Below are 23,199 nucleotides of genomic sequence, written 5' to 3' on the forward strand. Positions count from 1 at the left end.
GGGAAAGAAGACAGAGAGACACTGAAAATGAGTCTCCCAGAGAGACACAACAGAGGAGCGCTACTTCACAGACACTGACAGAGGTGTGAGACAAGACATTTATATAAGTGTAACAAACAAAGTAACACACGATGACATCTCCAAGGTCGGTCATTCAGAGAAACTCTCCATCTCTTACCTTCTCCCCTCAGTTCTTAGAGGAATATGTCCTGATGACTGTACTGTGTCTCTCCAGATAACCAATAGCCATGACAATTCTACAGTTGTCAAAGTAAAGGCAGGTGTTGTGCTCTCCTTATTTAGTATACTATTCCGTGTCCTCTTGAACCCGGGTGTCAGTACAGACTACAGCACATACCCTGGTGTGAGTAAAGGCTACTGTAAGGCAGCAGAGAATGCAGTTGGTCTTGAAGGCAACTGATGCTACACAGTTAGTGAATGGTTCTATAGCTATACACAGTATCCCCCACACACTAAAACTGCCAGGAAAACCGCAGTGCATCAGATAAGGCCTCCAGCAGGTCAATGTGACCATCCCTTGCCAGAAGGACGCCCTCGTGGTCTATTTATACCATCCCAACATCCCCACTGGCCTTCTTAGACTGCTTGCCTGGGTCTGCCTGGGCTTAATCAAAGATACTACAAATATAGTTTTTATTATCAAAATTAGGAATGTTTACAATTAGGGCAAAATGACAATGAATATAATGTACAGAGATGTACATCAAAACCATCTGTGTTGGGCATTTCTGAGATGGCGCTGGCGTTCAAAGTTATCATCATCCAGCCTGTAACTGCTGGGTCTCTTGATGCAAACATGTTCAATCGCAGGGACGCTAAAGCTCAACCCCGAATCTCTCACCTGAACACAACCTGAATGCAGTCCAACCTTTTACAGTCAAGGTGTCCACACAATAGCTGCTGCTATCTCTTCCATCGAGAGAGGCAGTGGAGCACATACCAGGTGCATGGTGTGAGCGTGCCGTAAAAACTCTTACAGAGCGGAACGTTTCGCAAACAAGCCCCTCAGTGAATGTGACAAGGCGAACAACAACCAGGAGAGAAACAAATACAGTGTGCCTAATGGATCCTCCCCTCTCTCCCCGAGGGACATTACTCATCCAGTTCCCTGCGTGTAGCGTCCCTGTCGAGCGCCCCACGTTGAGGTCAGCCAGGCCTGCCACGCAATGCTGCTTTAGAGATAATGGACAGCTCGCACAGCGATCAGCACCAGGAAAAAAAAATACATCTGTCCTCCTTCCTTAAAAGAACTACAACTGCCAGCTTCCATCGAGCAGTGAGATTCAAGAAGAAGAGACCAACGCTGAGCATGCCGTCTGGTTCTTCCCCACGAAGAAGAACTTCACACAGCCCACAGTGGGTCTTCCACACACAGTGACAACGGCTGAGGTGCAGACGGCTGAGACACACCGAATTTGGGAGACTGGTAGACAACAGTCGATTTGCATTGCCGTGCGTCTAATTAACGAAAGAAACTATGTTCAAACATTATAGACAGAAGTACTCCTCTCAGGGCTTCTCATCAGGGAGCCTCGCTCCACCCAGGTTAGCCGCACTGGCCTGTAAGTGTGGCACGCAACTCACACTTTACGTGATCGCTGGCAAGGGATACAGTATTTGTGCCGGCAACGGCTGTCCCCTGAGGCATTTTCCTCTCTTGCGGCGTTCGCTGTCTCTGAGCCATATCGGCTCCGTTTTTGGCGAGAAGGTTCTGATTGGTGAAGGTTTATGGTAGTGGAGTACGACAACTTTCCTCGAATCCACGTCCATGATTCGACGGCGGTGACGAAGTATGTGGAAGTACCATTCAAAGCCAGCCTTCTGCTCACTTATCTTCCCAAATAAACCCATTACGCCAACATGCGTGTGTGCGGCTGTGTTGACTGAGTGATGCTTAATGTGTTTCTGCATGTTCTTTGTCGTTGTAGTAACCAGGGAACGGACTGCACAGCTTGGTGTGGCTGCTCACTCGCCTGTGCTTCTCGCTAGGTGCAACATTATTTCAGAGGACTCCTAATAATTACCAGCAGGAACCATAAAATCTCCAGGGAGCGAGGCAGCCTGGGTGTCAATATTTACCTATCCAACCGAGCCCCCATTTTACCCTCCTTGTCGTCTTATCCCCTCCCCTCTCTTTCACTCACGCTCTCCCCTCCTTGTCACCTTCTCTCTCTCCTCTGTCTTCTTCCCTCCTTTTCTCTCCCATGTCCTCTCCTTCCCTCCCCTCCTCTATACTTGGCTTTCTCCTCCTCTGGCCTCCTTTCCTCATCTCCCCTCCCTTCCCCCTGTCCACCTTTTTCCATTCCTCCCCTCATCTTTCCCCTCCTCTCATTCCCTCCCCTTTTCTGTTCTCTCCTTCCCCCCCCCCCCCTCTGTCCCCTGCTTCCCTTTCTCCTCCCCTCCTCACTAACTCTTCCAAGCACACAGCACTATTTCTATACTTCCTGCGTGTCCATTGTGCCCCGGCTATAACACCTGTCCACTCGGTGGGTCTTCTAAACGTTGACTTCTAAACTTCTAAATGTTGACTAATAACCGTTTACCATCAATGCATTTCACCACTTGTCATGACGAGGACCCAGCCATCATCAGTAGTGTATCTGAGTGTGGTTTGATATAATTTTCTAAGTGATTCCTTACTGCAGACTCTCCTAGGTCAGGACAATGAGACCCATTGTAGGCTCTTAGAATAAATGCAAGTCATGTGCAGCTAGCTGATTAGTGTGAGCAGGCGTTCTCGGACTGTGTGGGCTCGGCACCGTGGTGCTGCATGGCCTTGGACTGAAATGTTCCAGACCTTTCACCCCGGGCCCTGTGTCACTAGAGAGGTAGAGAGGTAGAGAGGTAGCTACAAGCACCCCGGGCCCTGTGTCACTAGAGAGGTAGAGAGGTAGAGAGGTAGAGAGGTAGAGAGGTAGAGAGGTAGAGAGGTAGAGAGGTAGAGAGGTAAAGAGGTAGAGAGGTAAAGAGGTAGAGAGGTAGCGAGGTAGAGAGGTAGAGAGGTAGAGAGGTAGAGAGGTAGCGAGGTAGCTACAAGCACCAGCCAAGCACCAATGCTGTCCATCACTAGTTTCACTTTCATGATTTTAGCTCACATCCAGATACCATACTATTTACACGCTGTATGTCATTTTATTTATTTTTTTATGACATTAAAAAATGTCACTGACTGATTTTTTCTATTCGGATTATGGTATTTGGCACGCTCCAAGACCAACCCTTCACTAAATCATATCTGTAAGGACCTCTCCAGAACATTTCTTCATCCTGTATACTAATTCAATTTTAATCAAACTGTGTACTATATAAAGGAAAAATGCAGTGGTTAATTTTGTTCTTTAGAAGATTTTGCAAGCCGATGCAAACAAGAAGGCTTTCCTCCCAGAGCTTGAGGTTTGACATGCCTTACATTCAAACCAGCTGAAGGAACAAGAAAAGCTAAATGCCTTTTTGTATTGAATTGAATCCATTGGCACCATAATGCCAAGGAGGCAAAACAACACTAAATGTCTTAAATGCACACACACACACACACACACACACAAACATATTACATCAGACAATACAAAGCACTGCTGTTCCCAATTATATCCGTGCCACACCTCTCCAACAGGAACTCAGTTACAATTCCATCTTGTGTTCCACAAACACATCTTCATGTGACCTGTTCCAGACGGTAGGGCGAAACCAGAGAGGATGAAGGTCTGGAGATGGGGGCAGGGGAAAGTGGGAGTACAGTCTTTTGGTTGACTGTTAAATTAAATGTTCAATCAAACTGTCCATCTCAGGACACAGGGAGATTTCCAATACAGATGTGATGGGGCCTGTTGGGCCTGAAAGGTCAATGTCTGAATCATACCTTTGAAGAAGAAAGGTGGGGCCACCATCAGACAATAACATTTTTTCATCTCTCACTTCAAAATACAAAGAGAGAGAGAGAGAAATACTGAAAGTCACTCTAAATATAGCCTCATTTCAAACACTATGGCATGGGGCAAAAGGGCTCTCGGGGGCCCTTTGAAGTCAACAGCCAGCACTCAAATCCAATTTCCTCACAAACTGTACATTGCATTGTACTCATAATAAAAAACAAATGTACTTCTGAAAATACAGCTATGCACACTTTGAGAAAAACCTAAACATGAAAAGGGACAATTTCTCTAGGATACCCTTTTGGCAGAAAACCTAACCAACGCAAACACACAAACGCACACAGTCTCAGGGTCCTCTGTGTTACATAGTGATTGAATCATCATGAGTGTCCAAGACCTAGCATGACCCTGTTCACCCCGCCTGTCATAGAGCTTGTCTGACATAGAGGTGAATATAAATTGCAATGAAGCAGCCTAAAGGAGGACACAGTACTTTAGTTTGCTAGGGCACTCAAAAGTGTCCAGGTGTCTTCGACCGCTCCACCAGTGATGAAAGTATAGCTCTCAGGAGAGACCCCGCCAGAAAAAGCGACACGAATGGCACTTCTTGTTCCATTGTCTACTTTCCTCATGTTTCCCTTGCGACCCTTCCTTTCACTCACTCCAGCAATGCCAGATCGTACAGGGAGCACAGCTGTGATCATGTGACTCCCCCCAGCCCCAATCTGGATCCCTGCTTTCCCTCTCACTCGCCTCGCCTGTCACGCAGTAGGAGTGCAAGGCTCTGCACCAGGGCTGATCCAAGTCCAGTCCAGGATCAACCTGCCACACAAATCACCGTTTCCCGCCAACTGCCATGGTGTCATAGTTGACACTAACTGCCAACACGCAGCCTCGTTACACTTCTGAAACAACTAAAGGAAAGATCGGCTCACTTTTTACAAGAAACAGATCTCGTTCCTACAGCATTACTTTTCATCACTTGAACAGGCAATAGTTACAGGGTGTGCTTGATGTCCCCCCCTCTCACAGCCCACATATCAAACTACAGATCACAATAACCACAGTTGGACAGAGGGAAAGGGCTCGGAATCAATGTGTTGCTAAGGAGACACAATCCCCAATTACTAATGCGGACATTTCTCCAAGCCCTGATGAGTGTCACTGCACTTGTAGTAATTAGTCCATTCAAATGAGCAATCATTTCCTGGTTGGTGGAGGGCAGAGGCCATAGGGATATGGTAATCTCTTTCACACTAAACCGAAGGCTGACCAGCTTTGTGAGGTAAACAAGCACAGTGCTTTCAAGCGACTCATTCTTCAGAAAAATGCGGCTGACAGGGTCAAGTAAGGACCTTCCTGTTTTTTACAGCACCTGTGACTTTTGATGGCACCTCAGAACTCTTAAGGGAAAAAAGAACCTCCCGTTAAGGACTATAAGTGTCCATAGAGCCTATAAAAAATAGAGATCTTATTCATAATAGCTAGCTTGGCGAGGCCCTGTCAGGTGTCTCAGATCACCGAGGGATGCTAGTCCAGTCCCAACATGTGATCACGTTATAGCTCGAATAGATTGCTGTCGTGTTTGTTGTGTGTGTGTGGAGTGGCAGGGAGGGAGGGAGAGAGGAGGCTCGAGTCTGGTCAATAGGAGTCTGTGTGTTCCCTGTGCCTGATGTCATTAAGTGGAGCTGTGCTCCGTGGCGCATGGCGGCAGTCCTGTGAGCCTCTGCTGGGCTCTGCTTATGTAACACTGGGCCAAAGGGCTCCTGCAGCCTGCTTCAGCCCCAGCGGCTCCAAACCCAGCCCCAGCAGGAAAGGACGCCAGGCCGCCGCATTCATGCAACATGCACAAACATGGTCTTCAAACATCCATAATCATCTATCAATTCCTCCCATGGCAACGGAAGCAGAGCAGGCCATCCAGGAGAGGCAGTACACATGAACACGTACACGGAACGGACAAGACGGTCGTCAACAAATAACTATCCAATGGGTCAACACACCCCTTGAACAAAAGCAACGTCAAGTTGAGTTTTTACATGTTTAATGGAAGCTGAGGACCTGAGGCTCTCCTTCCATTAAACCTCCCATTAGAAGAGTCTTGCCAAAGAGCATGATAGGAGATATAGACTAAAGCAACTGATTAATAGGGTTATGATGTTGGAAAAGGAGAGGGAGCCAGGCAGACCCGCTGCGCTCTGTTATGATAGCCCTACTTGACCAAGAGCACTTAGCAGGTCAAAAGGGGCTGATTTTAGTGTGTGCGTTCAGCAGCTGCAGACTCAAAGTGCCCTGACCTTGAAGGTGCCTGATCAACCCGGGCTTTGCGGCCCCACATTTAGCAGTAATCTAGATAAAAGCTTTTCAATTAACAGCGAAACATTTCGAAGCCACCACTGAACAACATTACGATGCCAACGCTACCACCTTTGAAAATGGGTAGAAGCTTGTCAGCCTGCAATCTGTGGATGTGGTCAGAGAGAGAAACCATCACAATCAATTGGAGATTATATAAATGAGCTCATTTGGAGCCACAGCTCTGTTTTAGCCCACTGTTCGAGCATGGCGGGATGAAGTTATATTGGCCGCTCGGGATTGGCTCCTTGGTGGCTAGCAGTCTCGTAATTGAATTAGACTCTTTGCCCTGTTGCTTACAGGCGCTTGGTGGCTCGTTAACGAGCACCATCTCCCAAGATGCAGCAGCAAAGACGGGCTGTTTCGCTGTTCTGCACTGCAAATACTGACAACTTTGTTCACATTATTCAAACCACACTTTTCCTGAGTGTCCGCTCTTGATTCTCCACAGTGGGTGGTGGCTGTAGCCGACGTGTTTGTTCTTCTTGCCTATGCCACTCGGCACGTCAAAGGAATCAGTGTCGCAAAAACTATTCTAGTCTCCCGTGTTCTGTCACGTTGGAAGAACGCAGCCACTGTGTACTCGCAGTGTGCGAACGCAACAAACGACAGACATGTTGCGGAAGATGCGCTGTTATGCAACACAGTGAGAAGGTACTTTTGTGACTCATTTGGCTTTATTTCAGTTTGCTTGTATTTAGCTTTCATCCCAAAAGAATTGTGTGTGTTAAGGTGTGAGAATACGTTGGAGAGCAAATATGCATGAAAAAGTACGTGAAAGTATGTGAACAATGTTTTTCCTACAAAATGCACAAACGTTATGCATGAAAACAATAGCTCAGATTAGTGATTTTAAAAAACTATTCTGGAACAGTCATTTACAGCATTTCTGCAGGCATTGCACTCTTCTTTAAAAGAGGAGGGTTTTAACAGACTAAAGACCAGGATCAATACGCAGGCACTGCCAAATATAGCCCAAGAGGAAAGAGAACTAATGTTTTATCTCCATTTGCCTAATTTTAGTACTCCTGAGAGCATACATAATTCCCCCCCCCCCATGTCAGTTGGCAGTGTACAATTAGAGATTGTATTATACTTTTGAAATGCACAGCTAGATAAAAACATAAACATCCCTAAGGCTAGTTAGACCATAATCTCATGAACAGAGGACAAATCTTCTCATAATATAGTATTGATATAGGCTTTTTTAATCGTATGAGTCTAGACTGATATAGAGCTGGAAAAGTCTCACTCTGTTTACCCTATCAAGACAGCGGCTGTACCAACTCAGAATAAATGAAATATGCATACTGTCCGTGCATTTCCTGGCGATTCAGATGAAACAGTTGAGAGAGGTTGGAGAGTTTAAGATTCCAACAACTATATGATATACCACACATACAGTATACAGGGGTGAAATATGGTCCCCTCAGAAATATGGTCCCCTCAAAAATAGAAGCAGGCATCTCAGAGAGAGAAAGAAAGAATAAGCAGAGGAGGTATCGAGAAATCACCTAACTGTTGACATACCAGGAATACCTAACATGGACGAAAAGGGAATAAATATGGATGTCCCCATCTACCTTCTATGTTCCACTGTGTTCGGGGATGTGGGCATACTTTGAATGCTGTACCAAAAAAAAAAAAAAACACGGCCTGTATATCAGCCCCTTAGATCCACGTACACAGACAGACAACACAGGCCAGCCTTAGGATCTGCTCCACGTCCTGCTAATGCAGGCTAGATGTGCCGCTGCTACCGTGTTTGGGTCTCCAGGAGCTGTCCCACAGCCAGGTACGGTACACTGAGCAGAAAGCCAGAGACCGGTCAGGCTCTAAGAGATCAAACACCACAGCCACGCTCCGCCAGCCACGCACCCAACCACAATGCACCACCAATTCACTTTAGCTAGAGAGATGAGCTATGATGCCTAATTACCAACCCCCATAACATGTGTGCCTGCATGACAGTGTGTGTGCATTCATTAAATGACAACACTGTAAACAACAATACATTTAGTCATGGATGAGATATTTAATTTCTAAGGCCTAATCCCCCACACACAAATTTAAAAACGGGACAGTACACCAGGCAGACGTACACGTTCTATATTTAAACCTATATAGATTAGCCCAGTTTAGTTTGAGAAAAATAATATGCTCACGCTGAGAGCATTGATACAGACCGGTTTTTATTCACTGTCAGATATTGTTTTCAAACAAGTATATCACTCATCGTTTTACATGTTTGGCCACATTTCATTTACATGGGGAAGGTATATCGCGTGTAGCCTCTGTGCTCACCTGCATGGAAGTCATTCACAAACATGCACTTTACATAGACTATCTGGGTTGATACTGCAGCTATCCAACCAATGATAAACACAGTTAGCAAGAGAGCTTGAACACATTTAATGTGCGATCTCCATGACTTACAACATATCCATTATTAGAACACCCTTGCATTTCATCCAACAACAAAAAAGCCAACCACACCCTAAATGAGAACACCAACAGTTCTCATTTGACCACCAGACCAGCTCTGTTGTGTCAGTTCTGACATGTTAGCTGTGAACACTGAGAGCGAGGCAAGAAGCCAGATTAGTGTTTACATGGCAACAGCTCGAGCTGAGTGGGAGATGGATGGTGTTGATCTATTTGTAGCCACATTAATTGTTCGATGTCTTCGCCACGATTCACATGATTCACCTCTTGATGGCTAATGGGTCTAGCAGTGGGACAAGACAGTGAGCAGCATTGTTTCCTCCCTGGTGTTTGGAGCCCTCGACACTGAGGCGGAGTACCAAAGCTGCTAATGTGAACCTCAGTTATCGCGGCTGATGCTGAGCCCAAACACGGGGGGATTTCTCATTCGGATTTAAAGAGAGAGAGAGAGCGTTCATGCATCGCCAGCTGCCTGTCATCACATCGATTTATGTTTGTGACTGGAGGATTTGATGTGAAAATGCCAACACATCATAGTTTGAGAGTTACATCCCTTTGCTGCTGCAATTTGTACAGCACAGTACAAACTTTACAAGAACCCGTGTACCAGGGTTAGTGTTTTAAATGAGTGGAAATCTGGCATTGGCTGGGCCATAAACATATGCTGAAAATATCAATAAAGCAGATTTACGAAGCCCAGTCACCCAGCGTCGGCACACACAAAGCCATTTACTTTAACACTACCATGTGGTTGTTGAAACTAATTATAAACACACACTGTAGCCCAACTCAAACCACTCACTCACACTGGTTGCTTTCTTGAATTACGAGAAGTTGCAAAACTTTTCACTGTTGGCAGAGGGACAATGGAAAGAGCCAGGCCCTTGGGGGACAGGGGTGGGTGCAACGGGGCAAGGGAGACAGGGTTGGGGAGAGGGCTAACTGGGACTGGCTGCCAGAGCTGTCCCACCGAGCCCATGTTTCCTTCCCATTACCAAATCCTGCACGGAGTCACATCCCTCCCTCATGAGTAGTCTGGCCCACGCTGGTTCTCAGGCTGAACAGGCCCCGTGGAGGTTATTGCCGTGTGTCCACAGCATGTGTGTGTAACGTTGGTGAGCTCCATTATGGAGGACTAAGTATGCTGCCGTTATCAACCTCTGCCATGCTGCCTGTGCATGCTGCCCTACTGCGATAGCTAGCTGCTCGACTCCCTCCAGGATCTCATGTTAAGTAGTGAAAGAGCTCCATATAAGGATGTCAGGACTGACACACTGTGTCTTATCAAACACAGTGTTTTCTTAACTCGAGCCACAGTCAAAACACATATGGAAAGCATCACCGAAGTGAGATCTAAGTGAGAACTTTTCTCTCTTCAGCCACAACCGAATGATACTTAAGCGCTTTGCATTTTACTGAGGGAGCGCAGGATCTGTCAGTTCAGATTGAATTACAACTGGCCAGGATCCTTTCTATATCGAGGACATCGTGACAATTGCTACGATGAATGGTGTCCGTCAGGACGTGTGACGAGCTTCATTTTAGCGTACAGTACAAGCTTTTCATAACCAGCGCCCAATGTAGTTTTCCCAAGGTAAAACTACATATACCATAGACCTACGTTGAGATTCTACATGGACAGGAAGCAGACAAAGAACAGATCCTCTTTGACAGCCAGAGCACTGCTACTGTGCGGTGTATCTCTGTTTGCTCTGTTGGTTGTCTCTAACACTAACCTTTATGGCCCTCTTGTCTGTCCACTGAATAGTTAAGCATAACAGGCAAACAAACATTAGGTGTCGAACCTCCTACAGTTTACAAGCAATATACCTACCCTGTGGCTACACAGCTACAGGTTTTAGGGAACTGGGTTATAACAGGAAACTATAATGCATAGTGTCATGATAGGGGTGTTACAATATATTTTGAACAAACCCCTCAAATTTGAAAGGTCTATTGTCGATGACCTTCACAATGTCTTGGGAGAGAGACACCTACCTCTAAGTGGCATCTATGCATCATATTCTGGCATGGTTGTGTCAGCCATGTTGCCTCCCGAAATTATAGTAAAAGGTCATTTGATTATGATTTTATGACAGTAAGATATCTGGACAAAAAAAACTAACATTTCAGCATAAATGACCACAGTTATTCATATCAACAGCGATGGTTTAGCAGAGATTGTCCTCAAATCAAATGCTCATGTTGTCACTACCTGGACAGTCACCAAAACACCTGCCTCGGGTGAATTCATGCCCCTGCTATTATCAACTAAACCAATAACATTGTCTGCTGAAATATATTGTTACATCAGACATCAACAGGCAGGCAGGAAGACAGCTGGGCTATCGTTTCCCTGGTTCGATGCTAATTTTATGCAAGCCAGTGTTGCCTTCTGTATGAGATTCAGTCCAAGAGGCCTGAGTCTTGCTGCCAGCTCCAGCTGCTGTAGCTCAGATACATACAGTAAAGTACAGCGATCTGCTGTTGACCTCGCTACACCTGCCCAGCTTATCCATTATGGAGGCAGCAAATGAGATCGGAGCAGGAAAACACGTGTATGAGCAGCGAAGAGGGACACACTCTGCAAAATTCAACATGACTAAGAACCACGTTCACCGAGCACACACTGAAAAACAAGTCTCCCTGCCAGTAATGCTAAAGTGTGTTTGTATCAACCAAGCTATTCTCAGCTGAACTATGCCCGCATTCCACTGACAGACATAAACGTTTAGTTAATGTTAAGAATTGGTCAGAAATACAAATGTAGGCCATGCTCACGACCTTTGGGGCCACTAGTGGTCTGCCAGAAACCTACTCGAATCCCTTATTCCCCAGGCACTGATATGTAGTATCAGGATAGGACTAAGCACAATGCTGCTTTCAGTAACTTCATATGCTCCAGGTACAATGTCCTACCATGTTGCTTACACCAACCCCTCCTGGTTAGTCCTCTTACTGACTTTTGACCAGAATAGTAGCATACAGTTCCCTGTGTATCCCCACAGTCCCTTTGAGACTGTGGGAAAAAATCAGTGTTTGTGTCTGGCTGCCTGGGTACCGCACAGCGTCTGAGACTGTGTTGTATGCAGAGATGCCTATGGAGAGGAGAGAATACAGGGAGGAAGGGGGGAGGTTGGAAGGAAAAGGAGCAAAGAGGGAAAAGGGAAGAAAAAGGGCAATGAAAAGCAAAGAGGAAAGAAGTAAGGAAAGATACGAGGGAAAAGGACAGGGAAAGGAATAATAAAATAGGGAAAAGAAAGCGAAGGAAAAATGAATAGGGAAAGAAACAGAGAGGAAAGACAAACCCCCAGAGCCCGGAGAGCATATGTAACAGTATGGTTGTCCAGAACATCCCCATCTGTCAGAGACAAGTTGTTACTTAAGTGGATGGCTAGATGGAGAGAGAGGAAGATTACTCTTTTTAAAGATATATATTATGGCCCTTTTTTGTTGTTGCCTTTGCCTGAACAGAGATGATGAATAGACAGGAAATGTAGGGGAGAATGAGGGAAAGTCTCAGCCCTTGTGGTATGTGTTCTATCCGATGAGCCACAGGGGCGCTGTGAAAACATAACTTTAACAGCTATATACTCCAATCTCAAGAGCTGATAGAGGGATGTACAGAGACATAGAGAAAAGCTGTAGAACAGTGTGTCCAGCCTTATTAGACCCTGACCAACCAGGTCACCTTCACAATATGTCCTCACATATCCTGTGTTGCCATGAGATACAGCAGAATCAGATATGATAAGGACGAAGCTTATTGGACATTGCTTCTATTATACCTCCCATTCATTCATTCCTGTCTTAACAAGAAGCTTCGAGAAAACCTGAGGAAACTGCTTATGCCTGACATTACCAGAGGAGGTCTAGGAAGGATATGAGATGCAAAGCTGTCAACAGTTTGCAATAGCCTAGCCAGCCAACCAGGGTTGAGCTATACAGAGCATTATTAGCGTGTTAGCAGCTACAAATAGACTTTCGGAATAACTGACAGTCCAAAGCAAGGAGAAAAGTCAGAATTGTGCAGTTGAGGGAGTCCCATATCTGATATTCTAGTATACAGTAGATTGCCTTTTGTACTTGAGCGCACTTGCTGTTTAAACCTCCACTTTAGAACTATGATGTAAAGGTGAGATGTTAATATACACAATTAAACAGGGGGCAATGTTAATGTCAAACAAATGTAGGCCTACTACTATTTTTATATGCCTACTTCTGTACTGCCATGTCCTACGAATTTCTTTGTTCAGAATGTCATACTGCCCACATGACAAATAAAACACTTTGACATTTTTTAGGGATCAAATCACAAGAAAAAGCCATCACACTACTCTAATACTAGCACGTATTAGGATATTATACATCGCAGTGCATAACTCATATGAACAATAGTCATCAGTGGCAGGTTGATTAATAACATGGTAACAAGTCTGTGTCTTTAAACTGACTGTTTATACTGTGGCTCTTGGCAGAAGATACATGTTTAACTATGAGAAGAATTTCCCTACCAAATAAGACAGATGGGATCCATTTTGATCCACTGGATCAACATCTTCCATAGTTCTAACTGTTCTCAACATGGAAACAAAGAACATTTTTTACCCACAGGTTTAACTTAGTGCCATCCATCTCTTAATGTTTAGTGAGCTTGGAATGGCCAGGGTGGTTTATGCAAATATAACCATTTTCCTCCATGTTTGGTTGGCCTTCCCACGCACAAACACAGAAATAACACAAAGGGCAGTACAGAATGAATACAATGGCAAGAAAATGTATAGAAACTTCACTCTGTCCTATACTGTATGAGCTGGGAATAGCAGAGGCTATTATGAACATGCACTGCTAGGTTTCTAAAGCTCTATAAACTCAGATGTGTAACTGTCAATCAAACACACCAATGAGAAAGAGGGAGGGATTAGGAAAGACATCTCCCCCTCTCCACCCTCCACTCCCAGGGCAGCTACACTGGACTACCCCTGACAGGGCAGCTATACTGGACTCCACCCTCCAGGGCAGCTACACTGGACTCCACCCTCCAGGGCAGCTACACTGGACTCCACCCTCCAGGGCAGCTACACTGGACTCCACCCTCCAGGGCAGCTACACTGGACTCCACCCTCCAGGGCAGCTACACTGGACTCCCCCTGACAGGGCAGCTACACTGGACTCCACCCTCCAGGGCAGCTACACTGGACTCCCCCTGACAGTGACATGGCACAGAGAAGTCCATCAGATAATAAATCTGAAGCTTCACATCAAATGTCATCTAGAGGGTCACCCAGCACCAAGAGGTGCTATTTCAAAGGGTCTACGGTAACAGGTGAAACGAATGTGCATTAGGCATTGGCACAGTTTAAAGATTCTTTTTTAAATTTGTAAAAAAAAAATTAGGGGCATTTTATTTCACAGTGGATTGCTAAACCAGAGCGTCTGTTGTGTGGGAAAGGGTTTTCTGTGGGGGTGACATCTTTTACATCAGTGGAAATTGCCCAGAGCTGAGCAAAACACTCCAGTGAAGAATGCAAGTTTCTTCACAGTTCACTCTGATGATACAACCCTGTACGTTATAAGTTGGAAAAATGCATGTTGATCACCTAGACAATATTCTTCCTTCATACAGTGCATATTCTCATTAATTCTTTAATTAATTAAGACAATGGCAAGAGGTACAAGTTAAGACAATGCTGCCAGGAAGCAAATATGGCACATCATTATGCCCACGACGGCAAGTAATAAATTAACCGGTCTACATCACTGCAAAAACATGTCCCATCTATCAAAGCCTACAGGGATACTGACCAAGGCAGGTCCACCACTGAACCAAGCAATGCAGAGGAGTGACAGGTCATCTAAGCATGAATGCCCTTGGTATTAAACAACGTGAACCGTTAGCACTGACACCAAATTAACACAGAGCAAGGTGGACAGGCTCCTCTGGCTGAGCGTTAAGCTATGCAGCTTTGTGGGATGAACTCTGCGGGAATCCTAGGCTCAAGGTCATTGGTACAGAATAAAAGGATATATTCAGCATATTAGGTTTTCAAGTATTCAACATAAGCACTATCTCATCCAGTCAATTTTATACTGAGCTTCTGAGAAAGAATTCAAAAGAAACAAGAGTTTCATAGTCAAATGTATTGAAAAAAAATTCTGCTTAAGCCATCATAAGAGGGGTAAAAGCATTATTTGCCTGAAGAGCGAAGAGAGAGAAAAACGTATTACTCTCGGCCCAACAGGCAGCTACACTGTAAACACAGAGGGTGCGAGCGGGGCAAACTGTAGGGTTCATCCTAAGGTTGTGTCCAGACAAAGCCAGGCACAGCTAGGCTAGGCCAGGCTGTTTTCAATGACGATCATTCATTTGCAGAACAGCATGATGCAGAGCAGAAACCCTCTGCTTGCTTTCAAGCAATCTCACAAAGCCTGGCCCTGGGTCTATATCCCATACACCACACCACACCACAGTCACGCTGATTGGCATTGTTCTTCATGCAAAAACCATTTGCTGATTTGAATAGGCTGATCTATCGAACAAAGACACAAAATCGTCAGCAAGTCATTTCCATCCCATTATGGTAAGAGACTGCCTTCATATTGTTTTACTTTCGTTCTAACTGACTGGTCATTTTTGACTCAACATTCATTAGGTCTCATTAGAAGACTGGAACAATTCCAATGATGACACCAAAGCTTGAGTTTTAAGGAAAATACAGCCCTGGTAAGATGAGACCCTGTTGCTCCTCTAACACCTCCTCACCCCTACAGGCCTAGCCTCAGGCAAACCCCCAGGGCTGGACACAGAAAAACCTGGGCCTCTGTGACTCCACACACTTCCAGTGAAGTTGTAGTACTGGAACTGAAGGTTGAGAACTGATCTCTGAAACGGCAGCATCAGCTGTTGAGATTAGCTTCCCAGTTAGTCTTTCCGTGACAGCTCCTCAAATAATCAACGTCTACTCTGCTGGTCAGGGCTAAGCTTTAATCACAGTCCTGAAAGATAACACTAATGTTTTACTTGTGTGTTTCCCTTAATGGATCAATCTGACATTTTCTACACAGAGGCTGATGATTAAAATAAACAACTGTCCAACAGTGGTGGTCGGACTCTACGATACTAACTGCACAAGCACCCTGTTGTCTAAAAGGATCCTGACCATGCAGTGCAATATGAATGTGCAATATGAAACACCATGGCTGATTATCTATGACCATTAACCATACAAATGAGACAGAACGCTGGGATATTGGCCTTGGTCCATTCACTGTCCAATACTGAGGCACAGAGCCAAGCTTCTAGAGCTCTGTATAGCACTTGTCTGTGGCCTTTCTGGGTTATTATAGAGACTGACAATCTACTGTTAAACAAAAAGAGGGGGAAATACCTTTATATTTCATCTTTAAACAAACGATGAAACAGCTATATTTCTTGTCCGTTTCTGGAGAAAAGAACATTCTAATCTCACGGACACTGTCAGAGATGATGAGACAAATGGAATCTAGAGTGGCAGGTGGCTTGTCTCTAGACTAGCTGAATATCATTTCAATGTTCTTCAGTGTAATTAGAAAGAGCAAATACTTGTTTATGTATCTGTTACAGTGATGTTCTTACAGAGAAACTATCTTGCCATGAGGCTAACTTAAATAAACAGTACATATTACCATTGTATACCTCTTGTTTACAGTTCTACAGCTCTGTGCAGAGGATGATGTCCAGACTAAGCTCTTATGGTTAGTTATCATTAAAACAAACCAAAAATCTTAGTTTAAACATTGAAGTCTTGGCTAAGCATCAGTCCACACCTCCCGTTTCACCTAAACCCCATCCTAATTAAGACAACACTGCATTGGAGGATGTCCTTGGGTTCTGTCAAGTGATGGAGATCCAAACCTTGATGACACCTCTCCCAGCGGACACAGAAGTTTGTATTGTGGTTATATTTTGGTTAGGGTGTCATGCGGCCGAATACAACCTGCTCTAGACATTGGTTTATCCAACGTCTCTACAACTGACCTAAATCCAGCATCTTTATTTGAACACATCTCGTTCTTCTCATCACACCTCTCACATAATATGATACTAGGAAATGATTATAAGCAAGTGTGATTCAAGAGACCCCTTCATACTCAACCAAAATTGTCATGGGATGTCAGAAAATAAGTTATATCTAAACAATATCTATCTATACAACCTACCCCATCCCATTGGGTCTCGAAAGAGATCTTGACCACAGCATTAAGGCCCACAGTTTCCTGATTGGCCGTAGAATGCATCGGATAACAGAAAAATGACTCAGTGGGGCCATCGGGGTGAAAGTATGGAAATGGAAGGAACATCGGCCCAAGATGGTGCCATGAAGTTCTGTCCCAATTATCTATACTGAGTTTTTACAAGGAAGGCTGGAGATTCAAAAAGGGGTTGGAGATGAAAAGCAAACAGAGGTCTTCTTGGGAGGGAAGCTCTAAGAGGCTGTGGATGGTGTTGTGAAATACGGATTCTGTTGCTAAGATACAGGGAGAACTGCGCAGGGTCTGCGCTCCCAGAGGACACAAAAGTGGTTGCACGATGCAGTTAGGTGCTCTGGTGTCTGGTGACTTAGAAAACACCTCCCTACATACCTATCAACTTTCCTCAGACGCTCACACACACCTGACCATGCACCGGGTCAAAGTAAAATCACTACACCAAACAAGGCTACAAGACACAATGCTGGCGACATCAGAATGAAAGAAAAAGGGCAAGAGGTGCTTCAACCTCTTTTATTTCCTAAAATCTGAAATCAGCAGCATGTTCTCATTTGTATTTCCTCCTGGGCAAGTTTCAAGCCTGTGTTCTAGAGTGAACTTATTTTGGATTTGAAGTGATAGCTAAATGCTTCCATGGGGGTTATGTCTCAAAGGCAAATTAAAAGCAGGTCTGTCTCGGGAGAGTTGGAGTAAGAGGGGAAAAAGGGGAGGACATCTGTTTTGAATTCCGGCGAGTCGGCACGTTACAGCGCAGGGCAATTTAATTATAGAGGCTGCAAACCTTGTTACAGCTGGAGTCGTGCCAGAATGGACTGACCACCTAACCTGCTCCTCTCTGATAAAAAGTTAAAGAGAGAGGAGAAAAAGAGGTACGTGAAAGTGAAAAATTGTGCAAGAAAAACGTGAAACTGCAGACCAAAGAGGGACTAATTGTGAGGTAGACTTACAGTGGGCTTTGCATTAACTGAAAATTAGCAAGGAGGAACCTAGGGGTTTTAACCAGTTCTCTTTATATGAGGGCCTCGGTCAGTGTAGTTTGGACATATCCATCTCTGGAGCCTATGCCTCTCTTATCAGAAATAATCCCTTCACTAAGCATGAGATGGGAATCCTCCATCCATTTCATGTTCCAGCTGTACTGGAAACTTTCAATTATTTCAGATTTCTTCAAGGCGGTTAACAGCATATTATTATATAGATTTAGAAGTTGTCTTTTCAAGCTGTGTACTTGCTTATTCCTGGGAGCATTTTTAAACAAGCATCTTCATGGGATCTCATATAAACATGGTGTTCAACTCTGGAAACCTGCTGGAACCTATGTAAACAGGGGAAGATCTGATAGGCTAAAAACAACAGGATTGTGAGGAAAGAGAAACAAATACAGGAGCTCTTTCCCACACACTACTTTCAAACAGACATTATTTTCACAGAAAATACAATTAGATGCTGGGTCGCATGTCTATAGCAAAAGGTAAAGCTCATAGTAGTACAGTAGTCAAACTTTTAAACGCAGAAATGCCATGATTAGAATGTTTTGTACACTATATGCCAACAAGCCTATGGGAACGATTTGTTTGGGCAGTTTGGATTCTTTCTCTTTTTTTTTGGCTGCCAAATGATTCATTTACAAGCCCCTTAACTTCAATGGTGGATTGGCTGATGCACTGTTTCCACTCAGTGGATACTTACTTACAAGTAAGTTTTTTTCTGGATGAGGCCATTCTTTAGGCAGTTTATTAGATGCACTGGGACTGGTTAACACACTGATCTAAGTAGCCAAACAAATCTATGAAAACGGGGAGAGAAAGCGCCATGTCCAAATTGTTGTGTGAGAATCAGAGCGTTGTGCACTGTGAAGTTCGGCATTGTGTTTTTCGTGAAAAGCTCGAGCACACACCTAGGCTATTAAGGAAAACGCCTGATCGCCTATTGCATTCACTTGTGATTTGCCTAACTTCTGCTAATTGCTCTCAAAGAAAAGCGTGCTGAGCAATAGTCAATCTTGACAGTTTCCGTGGCAACAAGAAGGTGCCGGCATCCCGGTGAAAGCCAAAGAACAACATCGGCATCTTTAATATGCATAGGCATAAACTATAAATATGATAATTCAGTAAAGTGTACTTCAAAGTTAATATTAGCCTATAGCGCGTCTTAAAAGTTAATATTGTCTTGTTGAAAAGACAATATTAACTTTTAAGAGTAGGCTATAGAAACCTGTCGATCTATTTCTCTGGATTTTGTGACCAGACGTTTTGATTTATCAGGTGTTCATAAGCTACGGTGTATTGTCATTTTTAAAACAGCATGAAATACTTTAAACCTATTGACATTTTAACTTTAATTCTATGTGGCTGGTAGAGACCATAGCCTACAACTGCACTCTCTTCCAAGTGACGAACCTACTTTACCTGTTTCCATATGAAGTTATCCACCCCGTTTAGCGTCCAAGACACGGCCACATGGATGGCGGACAGTATAACTCCAGTGATAACTGCAGCTCGCATCCGGACCGGGAGCAACGTGTAGATGACATGGATAAAGAACACTGTCCACCAGATTCCCTCAGAGGCACTTCGCGGCTGCACCAGTAGAACCCCAATCACCTGCACCACTAGCACGACCAGTATAACCACATAGCAGACGATCCACATGTGGTCCTGATGAAACCCGTTCCTATTGCAGACGACCATCAGTATGAGGATGAGAAGGATGGCAATGGCAAAGACCACCACGTAAGTTACGCTGCATATCCCCCCGGCGCAATGAAATCCCAGCATGACCGCGCACACGAGCACCAACACGGCCATAAGCATGGTCAAACTGCTCTGATTAAGTCGGAAAAAGTAACGCTGGTAAAGCCTTTCCAATTTCTCCGATTGGAATTTCTTGGATTTAAAAATCTGCATCACGCTGCTGCAGCACGCAACCATGGAAAAGTGAACTTCGGGCATAAGCTCCTCCTCGGACTTGGGCTTCGATCTCCGGTCCTCCAGACCCAGTTCCACCGATTTGGCTCTCACTTCACCATCAGCGTGCTTTGGGGATGAACGATTGTTGTTACGGCTCCCCTCCCCATGCTCTTGCCACGCAGACCTAGACCTAAAACTGACCCTGCTAACAGTTGTTGTGGCACGTCCTGCTTGTCGATCATAATCATCCTCCTCTTTCCATCTGCTGTTCGACCGGGTGAGCTTTTTGCTCGGCGATCTGGCCGAGTATGGGCATCCGTTGGCAATAGACTCACACTCGCCCCAAGCTGATCTGTGCTCAGTCCCTCCCCTTAGTCCAGGCGCACAGACTCCAGGGGGGCTTACACTGTTTGATCTGGACATTATAGCCTATTTCAGACGCAATTAATAGAAAAATTACTCGACATCAACGAGTCCTTTTATAAAATAAAACTTCCTAAATTCCAACTCTGGGCTTAAAGTTCTGCCCAATAAAATTGAGAATAAACAGTAGGCTATAGGCCTACTCTTAATGAAATTTCTACCAAACTTCAAAGGAATACACTTCAGCAAGGTTCTTGCAGCTCTCAATTAGGATTTTGTAAAAGTTCATTGGGGGTTCCGAATCCGAAAGTTCAAATCAAAGCCATTGTTGAATAGCGCACACTTAAGACCTATACAGGCCTAAGTTATTCAAAACGATCGAATGTATAAAATGTTCAGGACAATAATTTATTTACGGCCCGAACAACACATTTTATCAAAAATGTTTGTCATAGGCCTATATTTTATCAACGCGTAGCCTACTGTGTCCAAAAAGTCAAAACAATTTCATGGCCGGTTGAAGAATTCTTCCGAGGATCAAAACAATTGAACAAGGAGAAAAAGTAGGCTAACCTGGGACTCCCCAACAAAACCATCTTGTGTACAATGAATATTTTCAGGTGGACTTCTGACAATATTATTAGGCCTAACTGCCATACAAACGGAGAATGCCTCTAGTTATTTTTCATTAAATGAAATAATTACGCAATTTGAGCCCCATATTACGTTGCAAATCCGTTATATCTCCCTAAATATTTTCTTTTACCCTGTGAAATAGATATTTTAGAAAAGTAAAACCGACACCAAGTATATATGGGGTACAATTCCATGGTGCTGTCTACATTTGTTCTTCAACCAATAGGATTATGGTCATGCACCTGCGCTACTGGTTCCAGGCTTGTCGATGGTTATATCCTCACATTTAGGCTAAATCAATCACTTCCCTCATTGACCGATGGATGTTACAGACTATAGGAAAGCACTCCGATTCTCCTGGTCTCCAAGCCGCGCACAATAAAAAACGACTGTATTCTTTAGCTACTCTATTAGTATAGAATTTATGCCAACTCTACAAGAATTAATAACCTGCCGCAACATTGAACAGCTGCAGATCAGCACTCGAGATCCCCGATGACTCAATCCAATTTGTATCCATATTCATTCAGGACACATTTTCAACGATGTCGGTGCAAATGGCCACCCTATTTTGTGCACAACGTCGAAGAATCCAAGCGTTCTATCCGACTGACTAGATATCTTCTTTTGCACGAAATCCCATAAGGCAAGGATAGAGAATCACGCGTTGTATTGATCAAGTGAGCATCATCGGCTATTTACGGTCTCCGTTGGATTGCCATTCAACCAAGTGTGATTCCTAGAGTCCGCCTTTTGCCAATTTCTATTGGAAAAGCGAGAATATGACTTTCACATACAGGATTATTATTGGCTTTTGCCGGTGTCAGTTCAAACCTGACTGGATGAATGGGCGGGTCTGTGATCACAGCTGGATCTGAGCACTAACGTTTAACACTTAAAGTTCTGTAGACAACTAGCCTCCTCATCTAATGTTTATCGATAGTTGTGGAGCCATCATTGGGAGGCATGAAGAAATTATTTTAAGAACAAACTAACTGCATTGGCCTATTGTGTACAGTGAGTCATGATATAATTCTTTGAACACATACACAGTCCAGTAACCTTTCATTCTATCACATAACACTCCATAGCCTATAGTTTTTAAATAATGTCCCTTTCAATCTCCCTCTCTTATGGAACTTCGATTTGCCCTAATTAGTTAGAAAATACACTTATTTAAAGAAACAAGTTACATTTATAAAAATAGTGAAGTGTTTTTTCATTGTCCCATTGCCATCTTGCAGTTTCCTTCCACTGAAAGGATCACATGTAAGCTATCCGCTTTTTATGGAGAAAGAGGACACAGACCTCATAAAGGATTCATCTGATCTACTCTTCCTATTTATTAAAGGATATGAACAGATTGCATGAATTTCAAATTAGGAGAAACAATGATGTTACTGTGTCAGATAAATGTTCTAGCTAAGTGTTCTTGTGTAGATTTTTATACACAGCAATCCCTTTCTTCTCACTGTTTCTCTTGCTTGGGACATAACATGCTCTGAATAAGTATAATGGAATCATTGAGATTATGCAAAAGTTGAAACATGATCATTATAGCACCAGAATAATGCTATTCAAGCACAGTGTTGTATATGTAAGAGACCTAAACAAGTGTAAATAGAGAGGCCTGAACACAGTGCATGTGACCGGTATACTTATCACACCATGTTTGTATGCATGTGCATACATAGATTATATTTTGAAAACCATGAAATCATGATAATACATTTTATGTATTATCTCCTGATCCTTTACTTTAGCTGAACAAGTGTTTCTGCATAATGCAAAAGCCCTGGTTTGAATCCTGCTTACAGTGTAAGTGGAATAATGCACACTCTAGCCTAATGTATCCGTTGCTCATTTACAGGGGAAGAAAATGGTTAGGAAGAGCTTTTGCCTAAGATAAGAAAAATGGCCAAAAGGATTGTTGATAAATTACAGGATTTATGTCTCCAGAGGACACATTTGAAGTGTTTAGAGAAATGTTTTATCCATCACATAAAGCCTTCTGAGCTGGCCTGAAACATAACCCAACTGGGGAGAAGTTTTATTAATACCGATATTGTGAATGTCCCTAAATGAAAAACTTTCATAATTCAGTTTGTTATAAAGGACACTCATACTGTTTTTCTGAAGTAGCCTAGAACACTACTGCCATCATGTGAGTGGTCAGGGAATTTGTTCAGCAGAGATACTACTTTTAAACAAACATAACACATACAGATAACACTCACTTCGTTTTCCAACAACCTTTTCAATATTTCCTTATGGATTATGTAAAACAACCTCTGAAATATCAGCTTGCTTACCATATTGAGTTTATTGTAAATATATATTCATATAAC

At 43.8% G+C, this 23,199-nt stretch overlaps 1 protein-coding gene across 1 annotated transcript in view; it reads right to left on the reverse strand.

Moving 5' to 3' along the window:
• Positions 1-20,275, reverse strand: part of adcy5 (adenylate cyclase 5) — a 44,440-nt gene extending 24,165 nt beyond the window's left edge. The window contains exon 1 of the mRNA XM_067251714.1: positions 19,352-20,275. Coding sequence (XP_067107815.1) covers positions 19,352-20,275 — 924 coding nt within the window. The remainder of the gene's footprint in view (positions 1-19,351) is intronic.
• Between the last annotated feature and the right edge of the window lie 2,924 nt (positions 20,276-23,199).

The sequence above is a fragment of the Osmerus mordax genome, chromosome 2 (genome assembly GCF_038355195.1).
Source record: "Osmerus mordax isolate fOsmMor3 chromosome 2, fOsmMor3.pri, whole genome shotgun sequence".
Classification (NCBI taxonomy): Eukaryota; Metazoa; Chordata; class Actinopteri; order Osmeriformes; family Osmeridae; genus Osmerus; species Osmerus mordax.